Raw genomic sequence first — 17,718 nt, 5'->3', positions numbered from 1 at the left:
CTGGCAGACAAATCCCACTGGGTCACATGGAGTGTTGACTGCCCTGGAGAGAGCGTCAGCAATGATGAGGTCCTTGCCTGGGGTGTATACCAGCTGGAAGTCGTATCGCCGGAGCTTGAGAAGAATACGCTGGAGGCGAGGCGTCATGTCGTTCAAGTCTTTCTGTATTATATTGACCAGCGGGCGATGGTTGGTCTCGACGGTGAATTGAGGAAGTCCGTAGACATAATCGTGAAATTTAACAACACCGGTCAGAAGGCCCAGGCACTCCTTTTCTATCTGCGTGTAGTGCTGCTCCGTGGGGGTCATCGCACGTGACGCATTTGCAACGGGGGCCCATGATGAGGCCTCATCACGTTGAAGGAGCACTGCCCCAATGCTGCATTATCTGGCATCGGTCAAAATTTTGGTCTCCTTTGCTGGATCAGAGATAGCTAAGACCGGGGCCGTGGTCAGTTTTGCCTTGAGTTCTCTCCATTCGCGCTCGTGGGCAGGGAGCCATTGGAAGTCTGTCGTCTTCCTGACCAGGTTCCTGAGAGCCGTGGTATGAGAGGCGAGGTTAGGGATGAATTTCCCTAAAAAATTGACCATGCCCAGAAATCGGAGGACCGCCTTCTTGTCCTCTGGTGTTTTCATAGCTGTGATGGCAGCTACCTTGGCCGCATCCGGCTGCACACCCAATTGGGAGATGTGGTCCCCGAGGAACTTGAGTTCTGTCTGACCAAAAGAGCATTTTGGCCCTGTCGAGGTGGAGGCCATGCTCATGTATACGTCTGAATATGCGCTGGGGGGCAACTAACATGTTCTTGCGGGGTGGTGGACCAAATGATTGTCATCGACATAGACGCGAACACCTTCAATACCTTCCATCATTTGTTCCATAATCCTATGGAACACTTCTAATGCAGAGATGATCCCAAACGGCATCCTGTTGTAACAATATCTTCCAAAGTGGGTATTAAATGTGCAGAGTTTCCTGCTGGATTTATCGAGCTGGATTTGCCAGAATCCTTTTGTGGCATCGAGTTTGGTAAAGAGCTTGGCGCGAGCCATCTCACATGTGAGCTCTTCGCGCTTGGGAATTGGATAGTGCTCTCTCATAATATTGCGATTTAGATCCTTGGGATCAATGCAAATTCTCAATTCGTCGGAAGGCTTTTTTACACATACCATGGAACTGACCCAGTCGGTCAGTTCCGTGACTTTGGAAATCACTCCTTGCTTCTGGAGGTCCTACAGCTGCTGCTTGAGGCGGTCCTTAAGGGGTACTGGGACCCTACGAGGTGCGTGCACCACAGGCGTGGCATTCGGTTTTAATAAAATCTTGTAGGTCTACGGGAGCATGCCCATGCCCTTGAAGACGTCGTGGTACTGGTTGATAATGGCGTCGAGCTGCGCCCTGAAGTCAATGTCCTGAAAGGCAGACGCGTCAGCAGGAGAGATTGAACTCTCTGAACTAGGTTCAACAGATTGCATGCCTGCGCGCCAAGGAGGGAGGCTTTCGAGGAGCCCATGATTTCAAAGGGAAGGATGGCTTTGCGTGACCTGTGCGTCACTTCAAGTTGGCATGAGTCGCTGGCAGCAATGGCATTGCTATTATAATCTAACAACTGGCAGGCTGATGGCAGGATGGCTGGTTTGACACAAAGGCTTTGGAGGTCAGACCGCGCAATGAGATTGGCGGAGGTCAGACCGCGCAATGAGATTGGCGGAGGCACCAGTGTCCAGGCGGAATCGTATTTGGGACCGGTTGACCGCAAGGGTGGCACACAACTCATCGTCCGGATCGATGCTGTATACCGATAGAGGCTGGATCCTTTGAATCGGGGACACCCTGTTTTTTGTAATGATACCGACTCGAAAAGTCGGTATCTTTGGGTCCTCGGTGTCAATATCGGGTAGCAGGTCCGAATCGGGCTCGGTGACCGTGGGTTGAATGGTCCGGACATTCCTGCGAGGCTGGCTGGAGCAACGAGAGTTGTCAGGCTAAGCTGATCTGCATAAAGCAGCATAGTGGCCAAGTTTGCCACATCGCAGGCATCGTCGGGATTTGGCAGGACATTGCCGCTTTAAGTGGGCGGAGCCACAGTTTCCGCATGTTGTAGCGTCAGTACGTTCGCTGCGCCACCGCGCATGCATGGTGCGGTTGTATGTGGTGCGCGCTGCGCAGTACGTTCGCCGCCATCCACTCGTTCGGTGCGCACGAGCGCGGGAGTCCGCGAAAAGCGCGCAAAATGGCCGCCCTCATCCAGGCTGAGGCTCTGGAGTTGCTCGATTGCTTGGACCCGTTCTGCCTCGTGGGGACCTTGCCACGCCGCTTCAGCCGCATGGATGTGGGAATACCGACCAGTGGCGTGTTCATGTAGCACGCAGGTCTCGATGGCAATCGCTAGGGTGAGCTGCTTTACCTTGAGGAGCTGCTGGCGTAGGGGGTCCGACTGAACACCGAAAACGATCTGGTCGCGTATCATGGAGTCGGAGGTGGACCCGTAATTACAGGACTGCGCAAGGATGCGGAGGTGGGTGAGAAAGGACTGGAAAGGTTCATCCTTACCCTGCAAACGCTGTTGGAATACACCGCGCTCGAAACTTTCATTCACCTCGATGTCGCAGTGACTGCCAAACTTAAGGAGGAACGTCTTGATTTTGATTTATCTTCACCATCAGCAAAGCTGAGAGAATTGAAAATGTGGATGGCATGTTCCCCGGCCGCGGATAGGAAGAGAGTGATCCTCCTGGTGTCTGAGGCAGCTTCCCGGTCTGTGGCTTCAAGGTAGAGCTGGAAGCGTTGTTTGAATATCTTCCAGTTGGCCCTAGGTTACCTGTGATGCGGAGCGGCGGCGGCGGTCGGACGCTGTCCATTTTGCAGGATAGCTCTATGCTGGTGGAAGGCAGATCACTTGCAGGTAGGTCTAAGAAGTTCTAACATCCCTCAACTACTGGTACCATGATGTGTTGAGTGCTCGGGATCCGTGGAACACATACAGGCCACCAACACTTAAAATAGTACAACACTATTTTATTAAGTTAGAAACTGTTGAACATACTTTCACTGTGGGTTAACACGATGTTAGATTAAACTAAAGACCTATGACTGTCCTAACCAGTCTATGCACTCAGCACATGGTGAAGATCTGTGCTGTAAGCTGTAAGCTGTCCTTCTGAGAGGCTGCATCCCGAATGAGCAGGAACTCTGATGTCCTCTGTCTATATAGTGAGTGTGATCTAACTGGTGATTGGCTGCGGTGTTGTGTGTGTTGATTGGTCTTGCTGTGTGTCCATCAGTGTGTGTGGCTGCACCATGATATACTGATGCATATTATGACAGCGAGTACATGCCTGGCGAAGAGCGTGTTCGTCTTTTGAGCATAGTGTTCTTTAAGGAGTGCCATTGCTTTCGCGTAATTCGAGGCGTCTTGGATCAACGGGAACACGCTGGAGCTCAGATTGGAGTACAGGACGTTTATCTTCTGAGCCTCCGTTGGCGTGGGGTCCGCAGCATTGATGTAGGCCTCAAAACATGCTAGCCAGTGAGTAAAGTCTTTTCTGGCGTCGGGCGAGTGCGGATCCAGCTGCAGGCAATCTGGTTTGATTCTGATATCCATTCTGTGGAAAAATCTGACTGCAATAAATTAATGCGCAATCAATAGCACAAAGACGCAGAATGGGTACAACTGTGGCTTTATTGCAGTCAGATGCGTGGCCTCCTGCTGCAGCTGGCGAAATGGCAGGGCAATGGAGGTCATGCGTATTTATACAGATCTTATTGGGCGGAGCCAGCTGGCAGGGGCTACCGGCGAACCTGTAGTGCACGTCCTACCTTACATCCCCTAATACAGTGGTTCACCGCACAAGCCCAGGCATGTAACAATACAACAGTACAATACAATACAGTGGTTTACCACAGGCACTTGGGCTTGGGCCCAATGGCCTGTCTTTGTGTTGAAATTTCTGTGTAAATAAAAGCAGCCCGTCCAACACCGCTCACCACGTCATTAAACCAGTTTATCTCAGAGAAACAAAGGCCACAAAATACAACATCCCATTAGCAGGGGCCACCACAGGGGCAATAATCCTAATCCCCTGCTCATCTAACTTTATTCCCTATTCCTTCATTCGCCTATTTAACATATTCTGAAATCTGGACATTACTCTACTTTAACCACTAACTTCAACGGTAAGTTTCACATCTTAGTACTTCATTGTTCAATAGATTAATCTTTGCCCTGGATTGTTCAGGAATTATAATCATGCTGGGGGGGGGGGGATTTGTCAGCGTTACATAATCGTCCATAAAAACTCGCTGTGTCCTGGATTCCGGAATACAGTCTGATTGCTGGGCCTGCCTGTCAACTGAGGGTAAACAAAGCCAAGTGCACTGAAGGCCACAACCGCCTCCAGCCCAGTCCAATGTCGCCGCCCCCCTCTCGGGCCGATTGACATGCGCGCGAGCCAATGGCGGTTGAGCTCCCCCCCCCCCCCGGCCCCGCCGCCGCCGCCGCCGCGCTGGACCAGAGGGGGAGGGGATCGCGTCGCAATGACAGACGTTCGATTAGAATCTGCGTGTCGGTCACATTCGGGAGCGTTTGTCCAAGGCAGCCCGGCGCGGCAGGTGAAGACACCCCGGAGCCAGCTGTGCTCACTGCGGGACAGGGCACCTGTCCAATTGCACATTCACCAATATCCACAGGTAAACAAGCTCGGCCACGGCCAAAGAACAAGCGCTATTTAAAAACTTTCTGGATAAATAATAGCCTGCGTGCACAGGGCGCAGTTTCAAAATGTGCAGGTGACACCAAAAATTGACAGCATTGCGAACTGAGGGGACGGGGACAGTGTGGACCTCAAGAGGATCTACCTAGGCTGATAGAAAGGGCGGGTGACATTTAATGCCGAGCACCTTGAAGCGATCCATTTTAGTGGATCTTGTCCGGCAAGATCTTGTCAAGCAAGTCTGGCAAAAGATGCAGTGGATTTTGTCCGCCCTCCGCAAACTTGCGGTTAAACTGCAGCTGGAGAGCCATCAATTTGGTGAAAGATACTCTTTGGTCTGTCTGAGACTTGCTGGTCTTCCAATGCAAACGGCTGTCGATAACCGTATGTTGCGGTCTGGTGTGTTTAGAGAAACTTCCTTTGGCAGAGGACACAGGTTTAAGGTGATTGGCAAAAGAACCAAAGGTGCCATGCGGGAAATTTTCTGCAGTCAGTGGTTAGGATCTGGAATGCATCGTCTGAGGAGCTGGCGGAGGCAGATTCACACAAGGCTTTCAAGAGAATTGGATAACCTTTTTTATAATGTGTTCTTTGATAGGATGTGCCCAATATTTGTTGCTCATCCCTAATTTCCATTGAACTGGCTATTGCAGAGGACAGTTAAGAGTCAGTCATATTTTTGTGGGTCTGGGGACACATGTAGGCCATGCAAGACCAGACAGGTAAGGACATTAGTGAGCCAGATCGCCAATGATAGTTTCATGCTCAACATGTTGAGAATTGCTTTCAATTCCAGATTTTATTTTTTAAATTGAATTTAAATTCCACCAGTTGCCATGGTAGGTTTGAACCTATGTTGCCAACATTAGTTGGGTTACAAATACAGTGATGTTATCACTGCACCCAGTGTCTCACCCAGACTGAAGAGAAAAAACAATTGCAGGGCTACAGAGAGAAGGCAGGGGAGTGGGAGCAGCTAAATTGTTTGTGCAGAGAGCTGCCATGGATTCAGTGGGCAAAATGACACCCTTTTGTCCAGGATTACTTGTAGTCCATTTAAAGCCATTCCTGGAAATTGAAACAGGTAGGTAGGAAAATGTATGTCCAAGGTCTCCATCAGGACTTTGCTGGATGCTAGTTTTTCATTCAGGAAATGACCAGCTAAAATCACCCGGATGGACTGAAGGGCCTTATTTCTGTCCTGTAAACTGCTATGGTTTTGTACATTGATGATCTTTCTGTTGTGTATCTTTTATCAGAACACTCATGAATGGTAGATATTTGACAACTCGTGACCTTTTCTCTTTGCTGATTCTAGTTGGCCTGCTTTGTATTTTTTGAATTTTCTACATTTATTAGTGTTCCTGGTTTAGGACTAATGGGCAAGAAAAAATATATTTTGTATTTTTAGGTTTTACATTAGTCAACTATTTTAAGGGCTGTTTACTATATTTGTTCTGCCACCTCATTATTGTGCAGAGTTACCGTGCTTCATTTATTTGGTTTGCTAGCAACAAATTTGACAAACCTTCCATGAACATAAAAAACTTGCAAAAATTGAGCAGAGGGAAGGAACAATTAAATATTTCTATCAAGAAGATCAGTACTGTTTAAAAAATAGGTTCCTGGCTCTATTCAAACTGCAGATTACTAGTGATTTCTTCAGCTTTGAAATTTACATATTTGTTAGGAAATTTCAGTTAAAACATTCAGGGATTTTTTTAGAATCCCTACAGTGCAGAAGGAGGCCATTCGGCCCATTGAGTCTGCACCGGCCCTTGGAAAGAGCAGCCTACTTAAGCCCATGCCTCCACACTATCCCGTAACCCCACCTAACCTTTTGGATGCTAAGGAGCAATTTAGCATGGCCAATCCACCTAACCTGCACAGCTTTGAACTGGGAGGAAACCCACGCAGACTGAGAGAAACTGAAAACTCCACACAGCCAGTCACCTGAGGCTGGAATTGAGCCCGGGTCCCTGGAGCTATGAGTCAGCAGTCCTAACCTCTGTGCTACTGATAGATTGTCTTTAAAACCAAATAAGCAATCGTATTCCCTGCCAACCTGTCAACCTATTTAAATGTGATAATCCTCAAGACAAATGACAAAAATCATGGACGTGATCTACCGGTCGCGTTGCCCCAGAAAAGCAGCGCAGCCGGGAAATGCCTGGAGATTCCTCTTCCGGGTTCTACCTGGCTTGCCATGCCTCGCGAGATCGCGTTAGAACACTTTGGGCAGAGAGGGTCTGCGCAGGGGTTCTACAGGCGGTGGCAACCGTTCCTAGACTATCTCGCGGAGCGTTAGAGGAAGGTCGGTCAGCAGCAGCAGCAACCTTGGCGGGGTGGAGGGGACGCCCTGGGAGGGGGGGGGGGGGAGGGGGGGACTGCCTGGGACGGTGGATGAGCAAGAGATAACATGAAGGGTTGGGGAAACTGGCACGTACGGGTGAGGGCCAGTGTACAAAGCTGTGTAAATATATCATTTTGCCATGTATGTATCTTGCTCTGCGCGATTTCTTGGGTTTTTTTTGTTACGGGGGGGGGCGGGGTGGTTATTGTTTGTAAGGGAGAAAAATTGTGTTAAAAAACTTTAATAAATATATTTTTTTTTTTAAAAAAAAGAACACTTTGGGCAAATCTGTAAATTAGAGCGAGACAGCTAGTCTCACTCTAAAATGCATTCCCAAGATCTAACCAAGAGTGGGATCTAACCCCCTTGCCTTGGAGACCTCGGGCGAGCAGTGCTGGGGCTCCACAAACGAGGACCAGTTGGAATGACACTTGTGGGAGTCTCCCAGGAGATTGGAGGTCCCTGGGTCCTTGCCCTTTGGTCAGGGTACAAGGCTTGGGGGTCGTGTCAGGTGGTCAAGAGATCTGGCATCCTGCACTGAAGAGTTCCAGCGAGTGGAGCTCCGCAGTGCAGAAAACGTGACGAGGCCGCATGTTCTTCACTGAGGCCACCGATCTATCTGAATGGCCGTTCAATAGCATGGTGTTTCTCTAAGTGCCGGGAAACACCCGGCTAATCGTGCACCATGAGACTCTGTTCCCATTCGGCTGGATCGCGCCCTATATAAACTGTGTTTTGAAATTGTGTGTGTGTGTTTAGCTAGTTTTGGACTCTACCTTGGCTCAGGAGTAGTACTTTCTCCTCAATCAAGAAGCCCCAGGTTTAAGCTCCACTCCAGAGAGTTCAGCGCATAATCTGACCTGACACTTCATGTCAATCTGAGTTAGAATCCATACAGTGCAGAAGGAGGCCATTCGGCTCTCGAGTCTGCGCCAACCTCTGAAAACACACCCTACCTAAACCCGCTCCCCTGTCCTAGCCCCATTACCCCACCACCCCACCTAACCTTCACATCTTTGTGATACTAAGGCACATCTTTATGACATTAAGGGGCAATTTTAGCATGGCCAATCCACCTAACCTGCACATTTTTGCACTGAGAGAGGAAACAGGAGTACCCGAAGCAGACATGGGGAGAACGTGTAAACTCCTCACAGACAGTCACCCAAGGCTGGAATCGAACCTGGGTCTCTGGCACTGTGAGGCAGCAATGCTTACCACTGTGCCACCATGCCACCCAGAGTTAGTGCAACACTCTCAGAGGCTGCCAACCTTCGAGATGCCCATGTTGGACTGGGGTGAACACAGTAAGAAGTCTTACAACACCAGGTTAAAGTCCAACAGGTTTGTTTCGAATCACTAGCTTTTGGAGCACTGCTCCTTCCTCAGGTGAATGAAGAGGTGGGTTCCAGAAATATATATAGACAAAGTCAAAAATGCAAGACAATACTTTGAATGCGAGTCTTTGCAGATAATTAAGTTTTTACAAGACCCAGATGGAGCAGGTTAAAGAGGTGTGCATTGTCTCAAGCCAGGATAGTTGGTAGGATTTCACAAGCATAGGCCAGATGGTGAATGTAATGCGACATGAATCCAAGGTCGCGGTTGAGGCTGTACTCATGTGTGCGGAACTTAGCTATAAGTTTTTGCTCGCCGATTCTGCGTTGTCGCGCGTCCTGAAGGCCGCCTTGGAGAACGCTTACCCGAAGATCAGAGGCTGAATGCCCTTGACTGCTGAAGTGTTCCCCGACTGGAAGGGAACATTCCTGCTTGGCAATTATTGCATGATATCCGTTCATCCATTGCCGCAGCGTCTGCATGGTCTTGCCAATGTACCACGCTTCGGAACATCCTTTTTGACTTTTGTCTATATATATTTTTCTGGAACATACCTCAAGAACACTCCTGCCATCTCGGGTGACTGTAATCGATCCCATGGCTCTGCTTGAAGAAGTCCCGTGTTCTGACCAACATTTATCCCTCAGCTAAAATCACGAAAAAAAGCAGATTGTTTAGTCATTCATCGCTTTGGCTATTTTGTGTTCAAATGAGCAGTCATGTTTCCCTGCATTACAGCAGTGATACGCCATTGAAGTTCTTCATTAGCTGTGAAGTACTGTAGGACATCTGAGGTCATGAAAAAAGTGGTACAAATGAAAGTTGATTCTTTCTAAAATGGAGATATTAGTGCTGGGGTTAGCAACATGTTTCCCACTGCCAACCTGTCGACCTATTGTAAATGCTGTCCACATGCCTTTTTATTTTGTTAAACTTTGCTCTTCACCAGTTCGCAGCCGCATCTTATGATTCTTCATTGTACAACAGACTTTTGAGCAAAGTTAGAGCTCATGGAGCAAAAGGGGCAGTAACGGATACAAAATTGGCTGAGGGAGACGGGAAACAGTAGTTTTTTAAAATCTGGTTGGAGGAAGGTTTATATTGGAGTTCCCCAGGGGGTAGCTATTAAGACACCTGCTCTTCCTGATACATATTCATGACCTAGACCTCGGTGTACAAGACACAGTTCAACATTTACAGATTATACAACACTTGGAAGCATTGTGAACTGTGAGGAGGAAAGGGAGATGAAATTGAACGCAGGGAAGTATGAAGCAATTCATTTTGGTTGGAAGAACACTGAGAAGCAATATAAAATAACGGGTACAATTCCAAAGGGGTTACAGGAGTAGAGGGACCAGGGTGTATATGTGCATAAATCATTGAAGGTGGCAAGACCGGTTGAGAGCACGTTTGATAAAGTATACAACATCCTGGGCTTTATAAAGAAGGGCAAAGGAAGTAATGCGAGATATGCATAGAACACCACTGTGGCCTCAACTGGAGTATTGCATCCAGTTCTGGGTGCCACACTTTAGGAAGGATGTGAAGGCATCAGAGAGAGAGAATGCAAAAAGGATTTGCGAGAATGGTTCCAGGGATGAGGAACTTCAGTTGTAAAGAAAGATTGGAGAAGATAGGATTGTTCTCCCTGGAGAAGAGACGGTTGAGTCATGGTAGAAGTATTTAGAATGATGAGGCGTCTGGGCACAGGGGTTAAGCTATTCCCTTCGGTGGAAGGATTGAGAAGAAGGGGCACAGATTTAAGATAATTGGCAAAATAAGCAACGGGGACATGTTTGGATTTGGATTTGAGTTATTGTCATGTGCACTGAGGTACAGTGAAAAGTACTGTTCTGCGTGCAGTCCAGACAGATTGTTCCATACATTTAGAAACATTGGATATATGATAGATACACAAAATAAATACATAGACACAGACATCAGGTGAAGCATACGGAGTGTAGTACTACTCAGTAGAGAAGATGTGTGGAGAGATCAGGTCATTCAAGAGCCTGGTAACAGCGGGGAAGAAGCTGTTTTTAAACCTGTTAGTGCGTGTTCTCAGACTTTTGTATCTCCTGCCTAATGGGAAGAAGTTGGAAGAGAGAATAATCCGGGTGGGAGGAGTCTTTGATTATGCTGCCCGCTTTCCCAAGGCAGTGGGAGGTATAGACAGAGTCAATGGATGGGAGGCGGTTTTGCGCGATGGACTGGACTATGTTCACCACTCTCTGTAGATTCTTGCGGTCTTGGGCCGATCAGTTGCCATACCAGGCTGTGATGCAGTCAGATAGGATGCTTTCTATGGTGTATCTGTAAAATTTGGTAAGAGTCAATGTGGACATGCTGAATTTTCTTAATTTCCTGAGGAAGTATAGACGCTGTTGTGCTTTCTTGGTCGTAGCGTTGATGTGGGTAGACCAGACAAATTGTTGGTGATGTGCGCACCTAGGAATTTGAAGCTGTCAACCATCTTCACCTCGGCACTGGTAAAACTTCTCACGCAGCGAGTGGTTGGGGTCTGAAATACACAACCTGAGAGTGTGGTGGAGGCAGGTTCATTTGAGGCTTTCAAAAAGGAATTGGGTTATTATCCGAAAAGAAAAAATGTGCAGGGTTACAGGGAAAAGGTAGGGAAATGGTACCAAGTGAATTGTTCCTTCAGAGGGCCAGCACCAACATGTAGGGCTGGATGGCTTCATGTATAACCATTCTATATTCCATTCTATCCCTTTCTGTTCTCTTTTTCCCTTTCTCCTCTAATATTTTTTCATAATTTAGTTAAATTGTTTACTTCTGTTCCAACAACTTTATTGATCTTCTATCTCTCTGGTCTTTCCCCACCCCTCCCATTGTCATTTTAATGCCCTCCCACAGCATCATAATTCAAGCAGGGCTATTAGGCTCAGATTCAGAGTGGTTTAATTTGCAATGATAGCAAAATAGCACCAGGGCTTGTTCCAACACACTATTTTGAATTCTTTATGTGGAGAATAGATACACTTCTTTTTATAAAATGGGCTGTTGTGCTCAGCAGTTGGAGCACAAGACAGTTGAAGCCAGAAAAAAGTTTGCTGGTAAAGGAAGTGAAACTCACGAGCTGCGGTGACACAGTTATAACCAGCTCCAGTCTCTGCCTGAAGGAAGAAGTAAAGTTTCTTTGTGGTGATGAGATTCCTTTGGCAGGGTGGAACCATAACTTGTTAGATTGACTCTAATGAGATTCCTCTGCTAGCTGTAAAAGTGTGTGAGAAAACTTGGCTTCTCTTGTTCAACATACCAGTTTAATGTCTGGTATAAGATCATAAAAATTACAGGAGTGGGAGTAGGTCATTCAACCCACAGCACCTGCTACACTATTCAATAAGTTCATGTCTAATCAGCTTGAGAACTTAATGGACAACATGGTACGATTCCCGGCTTGGGTCACTGATTGTGTGGAGCCTGCACGTTCTCCCCATGTCTGCGGTGGTTTCCTCCGGGTGTTCGGTTTCCTCCCACAAGTCCCGAAAGACTTGCTGTTAGGTAATTTGGACATTCTGAATTCTCCCTCAGTGTACCTGAACAGGCGCCGGAGTGTGGCGACTAGGGGCTTTTCATAGTAACTTCATTGCAATGTTAATGTAAGCCTACTTGTAACAATAAAGATTATTACAAACTCCACTTCCCTGTCTTTCCCAATAATCCTTGACTCCCCTGTTGATCAAAAATCTGTGTAACGCAGCCTTATTCATTTTGTTTGAATATATTCCTCTCCTGAATACGGGAGCTGTTCTATGAAGCTAAAAAAGAATATGTTCAAGCTTTGAACCTTTCTTTGAATTATCCAGGTGATTGGGGAGTTTATAGTTCCTCATTACTTTCTCCATGAAAAAGCCTTGGGCCAATCAGAGTCAACTTGCCAACCAATCAGCACTCTATTTCTCCTGCTATATAAATTGTTGTGATTGTTTGAAATTTAGTATTCTTGTGTTTGTCCTGATGAACGCAAGACACAAAGCTTTGACACGGTGAGATTTTCCGCCTCTCCCCCATCCCGCAGCATGTTTTGTGGTAGCAGAGATGGCCCGCCATTGGATTACCTGGCCCCGCTGCTGTAAATGGATTTTCCCGTTGTTCCCACCCACCACCTGGGAACCCACGGCGGGGTACGTCGCCATCGGTGGGACTGGAAGGTCCTGCCGGTGGGATTGGCTGGACAATTTCAGCCAACATGCCACTCTATTCAGCAATAATAAAATCTAATTGATTCAGTAGTTTTAATGTTGGATAATTGATCTCAATGCATTAAAGAATGTCTCCGTGCCATTATCTAGACAGAATGAGGATGTTTATCCCGTGGTTAACAAAATGTACTAAGTTGCACGTTGACATACAATAAAAACTGAAGCTAGGCGCACTTATTTTATTTGTGTTTCACTTGATTAGTTTAAATTTAGGTTTAGTTTTCCTTTTTAAGCTTGTGTTATTTTGGTAACAATGGCGTTCTTTGATTACTGTTTTATACACAGGGGCCTGCGCATATTCCATGAACAATGAAAAGGCTGTTTTTTGTGGAACCTGTTATTGCTCTTTACACCTTGTCTGGTATGGTAGATGTTCTCTTAATTCAGCAGTATATTTATCGCAGGATATGGGAGAATGAAACTAACAGCAGCTACATTGAGAATGGAAGTAATTTCTCCTGTCACCAGAATCACAGTGACCCTGTGTACATAAAGCAACAGGTCAGTATCTGCAACTGATCTCTTATTAAACTATATATAAAATTGCAAATGTGAATCACTTCCTGTATCATAAAAGTTGTTATAATTGTCAATGGAATAAGTGGTGTCCTTTTAGTTTAATTTTTTTTAGTTTGGATAAATCAACCCGTGTTTGATCAGAAAATGGGGAATTTGCAAAAGGAAAACCAATTGAGCTCTTCCAATTCACAGGTGTACCTAACCTGTGATAGCAATGTGCATTTTTCAACACTTTTAATGTAGTAGAATGCCCCAAGATACTTCACAGGAGTGATATCAAGCAAATGTTGATATCAAGTCAAATGAGGAAATATCAGACAAACAACATATTCCAGATGCTGGAAATCTGAAATATAAACAGAAAGAGCTGGAAATACTCAGCGTGTGGAGAGAGGAATGTCATAATATACACCAGTATATCATGGTGCAGACACACACTGATGGACACACAGTGGGGCCAATCAACATACACAACATCGCAGCCAATCACCAGTGAGAGCACACGCACTGTAAAGACAGGGGACATCAGAGTGCCCGCTCATTCGAGTAGCAGCTAGCTAGGAACACAGAGCTCACAGCCTGCAACACAGACATTCACCATGTGCTGAGTGCATCAACTGGTTAGGACAAGGCAAAAGTCTTTAGTTAAAGCTGGTATCGTATTTACCCACAGTTCAAGTATGTTTAAATAGTTAACCTTTTAATAAAACAGTGTTGCACTACTTCAAGTGTTGGTGACCTGTATGTGATCCAGAACACCCAACACATCATGATACCAGGAGTGGGGTTGCATACTAGCACTTAGACCTACCTGCAAATGATCTGCCTTCCGCCAGCATTCCGTCATTCTGCAACATGGACAACATCAGCCCGCCGCCGCCGCTCTGCATCGCCGGCAACCTCAGGGCCAACTGGAAGATTTTCAAACAGCGCTTCCAGCTCTACCTTGAAGCCACGAACAGGGGGGGCACCTCGGACACCAGAAAGATTGCTCTTCTCCTCTCCACAGCCGGGGATCATGCCATCCATATTTTCAACTTTCACCTTTGCAGATGACGAAGACAAGACGAAGTTCAAGACGGTTCTCCTCAAATTTGACACTCACTGCAGTGTAGAGGTGAATGAAAGTTTTGAACGCTACGTGTTCCAGCAGCGTTTGCAGGGTAAGGACGAACCTTCCCAATCCTTTTTAACGCTCCTCCGCATCCTTGCACAATCTTGCAGCTACGGGCCCACCTCCGACTCCATGATACGTGACCAGATCGTTTTCGGTGTTCAGTCAGACCCCCTACGTCAGCAGCTCCTCAAAGTAAAGCAACTCACCCTAGTGACCGCCATCGAGACCTGTGTCCTACATGAAAATGCCACCAGTAGGTACTCCCATATACAAGCGGCTGAAACGGCGCGGCAAGGTCCCCACGAGGCGGAACGGGTCCAAGTGATTGAACACCTCCAGGGCCTCTGCCTGGATGAGGGCGGCCATTTTGCGCGCTTTTCGCGGACTCCCGCGCTTGTACGCACCAAACGAGGGGACGGCGACATGGAGGAACGTAATGCGCAGGTGCGCACCACGCACGACCGTACAGCGCATGCGCGGTGGCGCAGCAAATGTGCTGGCATCACGATGTGCGGCAACTGTGGCTCTGCCCATAAAGCGGCAATGCCCCGCAAAATCGCGACAATGCCTACGATGTGAAGACTTGGCCACTATGCTGCCTGCTGTCGAGCAGCTCAGCCTTCCAATTCATATCGCTTCAGCCAGCCTCGCAGGAATGTTCGGGCAATTCAACCCACGGTCACCGAGTCCGATTCCGACCTTTTTGAGTCGGTGTCGTAATGAAAAACAGGCTGTCCCCGAAGCAAAGACACCAGCCGCTGTCGGTATACAGCATCGATCCAGACGATGAGTGGTGTGCCACCCTGACGGTCAACCGGTCCCAAATACGATTCCGCCTGGACACTGGTGCCTCTGCTAATCTCATGCGTGGTCTGCTTTCCAAAGCCTTTGTGTCAAACCAACCATTCTCCCATCGGCCTGCCAGCTATTGGACGACAATGGAAACATCATTCCTGCTACCGGCTCATGCCAACTCGAAGTGACGCACAAGTCACGAAAAGCCATCCTTCCTTTCGAGATCGTGGGCTCCTCGAAGGACTCTCTGCTTGACGCACAGGCGTGCAAATTGCTAAACCTCGTTCAAAGAGTTCACTCTCTCTCTCCTGATGACACATCTGCCTTCCAGGATGCTGATTTCAGGGCGCAACTCAACGCCATCATCGACTAGCACCGCGACGTCTTTGAAGGCATGGGCCCGCTCCCATATACTTACAAGATCATACTCAAACAGAACGCCACGCCTGTGATGATTGCACCTTGCAGAGTCCCAGCACCCCTCAAGGACCACCTCAAGCAGCAGCTGCAGGACCTCCAAGACCAAGGAGTGATCTCCAGAGTTACGGAACCAACCGACTGGGTCAGTTCCATGGTGTGCGTAAAGAAGCCTTCCGGCGAGCTCAGAATCTGCATTGATCCAAAGGATCTGAATCGCAACATAATGAGGGAGCATTACCCAATCCCCAAGCGTGAAGAGATCACATGCGAGATGGCTCGGGCAAAGCTCTTCACCAAACTTGACGCCTCGAAAGGATTCTGGCAAATTCAACTGGACAGATCCAGCAGGAAACTGTGTACATTCAATACCCCCTTTGGCAGATATTGTTACAACAGGATGCCATTTGGGATCATATCGGCGTCAGAAGTATTCCACAGGATCATGGAACAAATGATGCAAGGCATTGATGGTGTTCGCGTCTATGTTGACGACATAATCATTTGGTCCACCACCCCGCAGGAGCATATCAGTCGCCTCCAGTGCGTGTTCAAACGCATACGGGAGCAGGGCCTACGCCTCAACAGAGCCAAATGCTCCTTCGGCCAGATGGAACTCAAGTTCCTAGGGGACCACATCTCCCAGTTGGGTGTGCGGCCAGATGCGGACAAGGTGGCTGCCATCACAGCCATGAAAAAGCCAGAGGACAAGAAGGCGGTCCTCCGATCTCTGGGCATGGTCAACTTCCTAGGGAGGTTCATCCCTAACCTCGCCTCTCATACCACAGCTCTCAGGAACCTGGTCAGGAAGACGACAGATTTCCAATGGCTTCCTGCCCACGAGCGCGAATGGAGAGAAATTAAAACCAAACTTACCACGGCCCCTCTTTTGGCCTTTTTTGATCCAGCGAAAGAGTCAAAAATTTCGACTGATGCCAGCAAATCTGGCATTGGGGCAGTGCTCCTTCAACGCGATGAGGCCTCATCATGGACCCCCGTTGCAAATGCGTCACGCGCCATGACCCCCACGGAACAGCGCTACGCGCAGATAGAAAAAGAGTGCCTGGGCCTGTTGACCGGTGTCGTCAAATTTCATGATTATGTGTACGGCCTTCCCCAATCCATTGTCGAGACCGACCATCGCCCGCTGGTCAATATAATACACAAAGACTTGAACGACATGACGCCTCGCCTCCAGTGCATTCTGCTCAAACTCCGGCGATACGACTTTCAGCTCGTATACACCCCGGGCAAAGACCTGATCATAGCCGACGCTCTGTCCAGGGCAGCCAACACCCCGTGTGACCCAGCGGGATTCGTCTGCCAGGTTGACGCCCATGTGGCCTTCGTGGCATCCAATCTACCAGCCACGGATGAACACCTTGTCCAAATTCACCGCGAGACTGCGGCTGACCCCCTGCTACAGCGTGTCATGCGCCACCTAACAGGCGGGTGGCTCAAGGCCAATGACGATCTGGCGGTAGTCGATGGTGTCCTCCTGAAGCTGGACCGCATTGTTATCCCGCACAGCATGCGCCAGCTCATCTTGGAACAGCTACACGAGGGCCATCTTTGCGTGGAGAAGTGCCGCCGACGGGCCCAAGAGGCAGTGTACTGGCCCGGCATCAATGACGACATCGCCAACACAGTACTCAACTGCCCCACCTGTCAGCGGTTCCAGCCGGCCCAACCACGTGAGACCCTACAGTCCCATGAGTTGGTCACGTCCCCTTGGTTCAAGGTTGGCATCGACCTGTTCCATGCGCTGGGCAGGGACTATGTTCTGATTGTAGACTATTTTTCAAACTACCCGGATGTGGTACGTTTGCACGACATCACATCGTCTGCAGTCATCTGTGCCTGTGAGGACACCTTTGCTCGTCACGGCATCCCACTCACTGTGATGTCGTACAATGGTCCCTGCTTCGCACACCAGGAATGGTCCAACTTTGCCAGGAAGTACAACTTTGTGCATGTGACATCCAGTCCCCTGTACCCCCAATCCAATGGCAAAGCGGAGAAGGGCGTCCACATAGTCAAACGGCTCCTCTGTAAGGCTGCCGATGCGGGATCCGACTTCTACCTCGCCCTGCTGGCCTATCGCTCGGCCCCACTCTCCACTGGCCTGTCGCCAGCCCAGCTGCTCATGGGTTGCACCCTGAGGACAACGGTGCCGTCCATTCACATCCCAGACCTTGACCACGTTCCGGTCCTTTAACGAATGCAACTGCCTCGTG

At 48.4% G+C, this 17,718-nt stretch overlaps 1 protein-coding gene across 1 annotated transcript in view; it reads left to right on the top strand.

The window, feature by feature from the left end:
- The first annotated feature begins 4,531 nt into the window (after positions 1-4,531).
- The window catches only part of LOC140391910 (lysosomal proton-coupled steroid conjugate and bile acid symporter SLC46A3), a 58,207-nt gene continuing 45,020 nt past the window's right edge, over positions 4,532-17,718 (top strand). Inside the window, exons 1-2 of the mRNA XM_072476952.1 lie at positions 4,532-4,690; positions 12,919-13,134. Of these exons, the coding sequence (XP_072333053.1) occupies positions 12,943-13,134 (192 nt within the window). The 5' untranslated portion in view covers positions 4,532-4,690; positions 12,919-12,942. The remainder of the gene's footprint in view (positions 4,691-12,918; positions 13,135-17,718) is intronic.

This window comes from Scyliorhinus torazame, chromosome 15, assembly GCF_047496885.1.
Source record: "Scyliorhinus torazame isolate Kashiwa2021f chromosome 15, sScyTor2.1, whole genome shotgun sequence".
NCBI lineage: Eukaryota > Metazoa > Chordata > Chondrichthyes > Carcharhiniformes > Scyliorhinidae > Scyliorhinus > Scyliorhinus torazame.
This window is presented reverse-complemented; position numbering and strand designations above follow the sequence as displayed.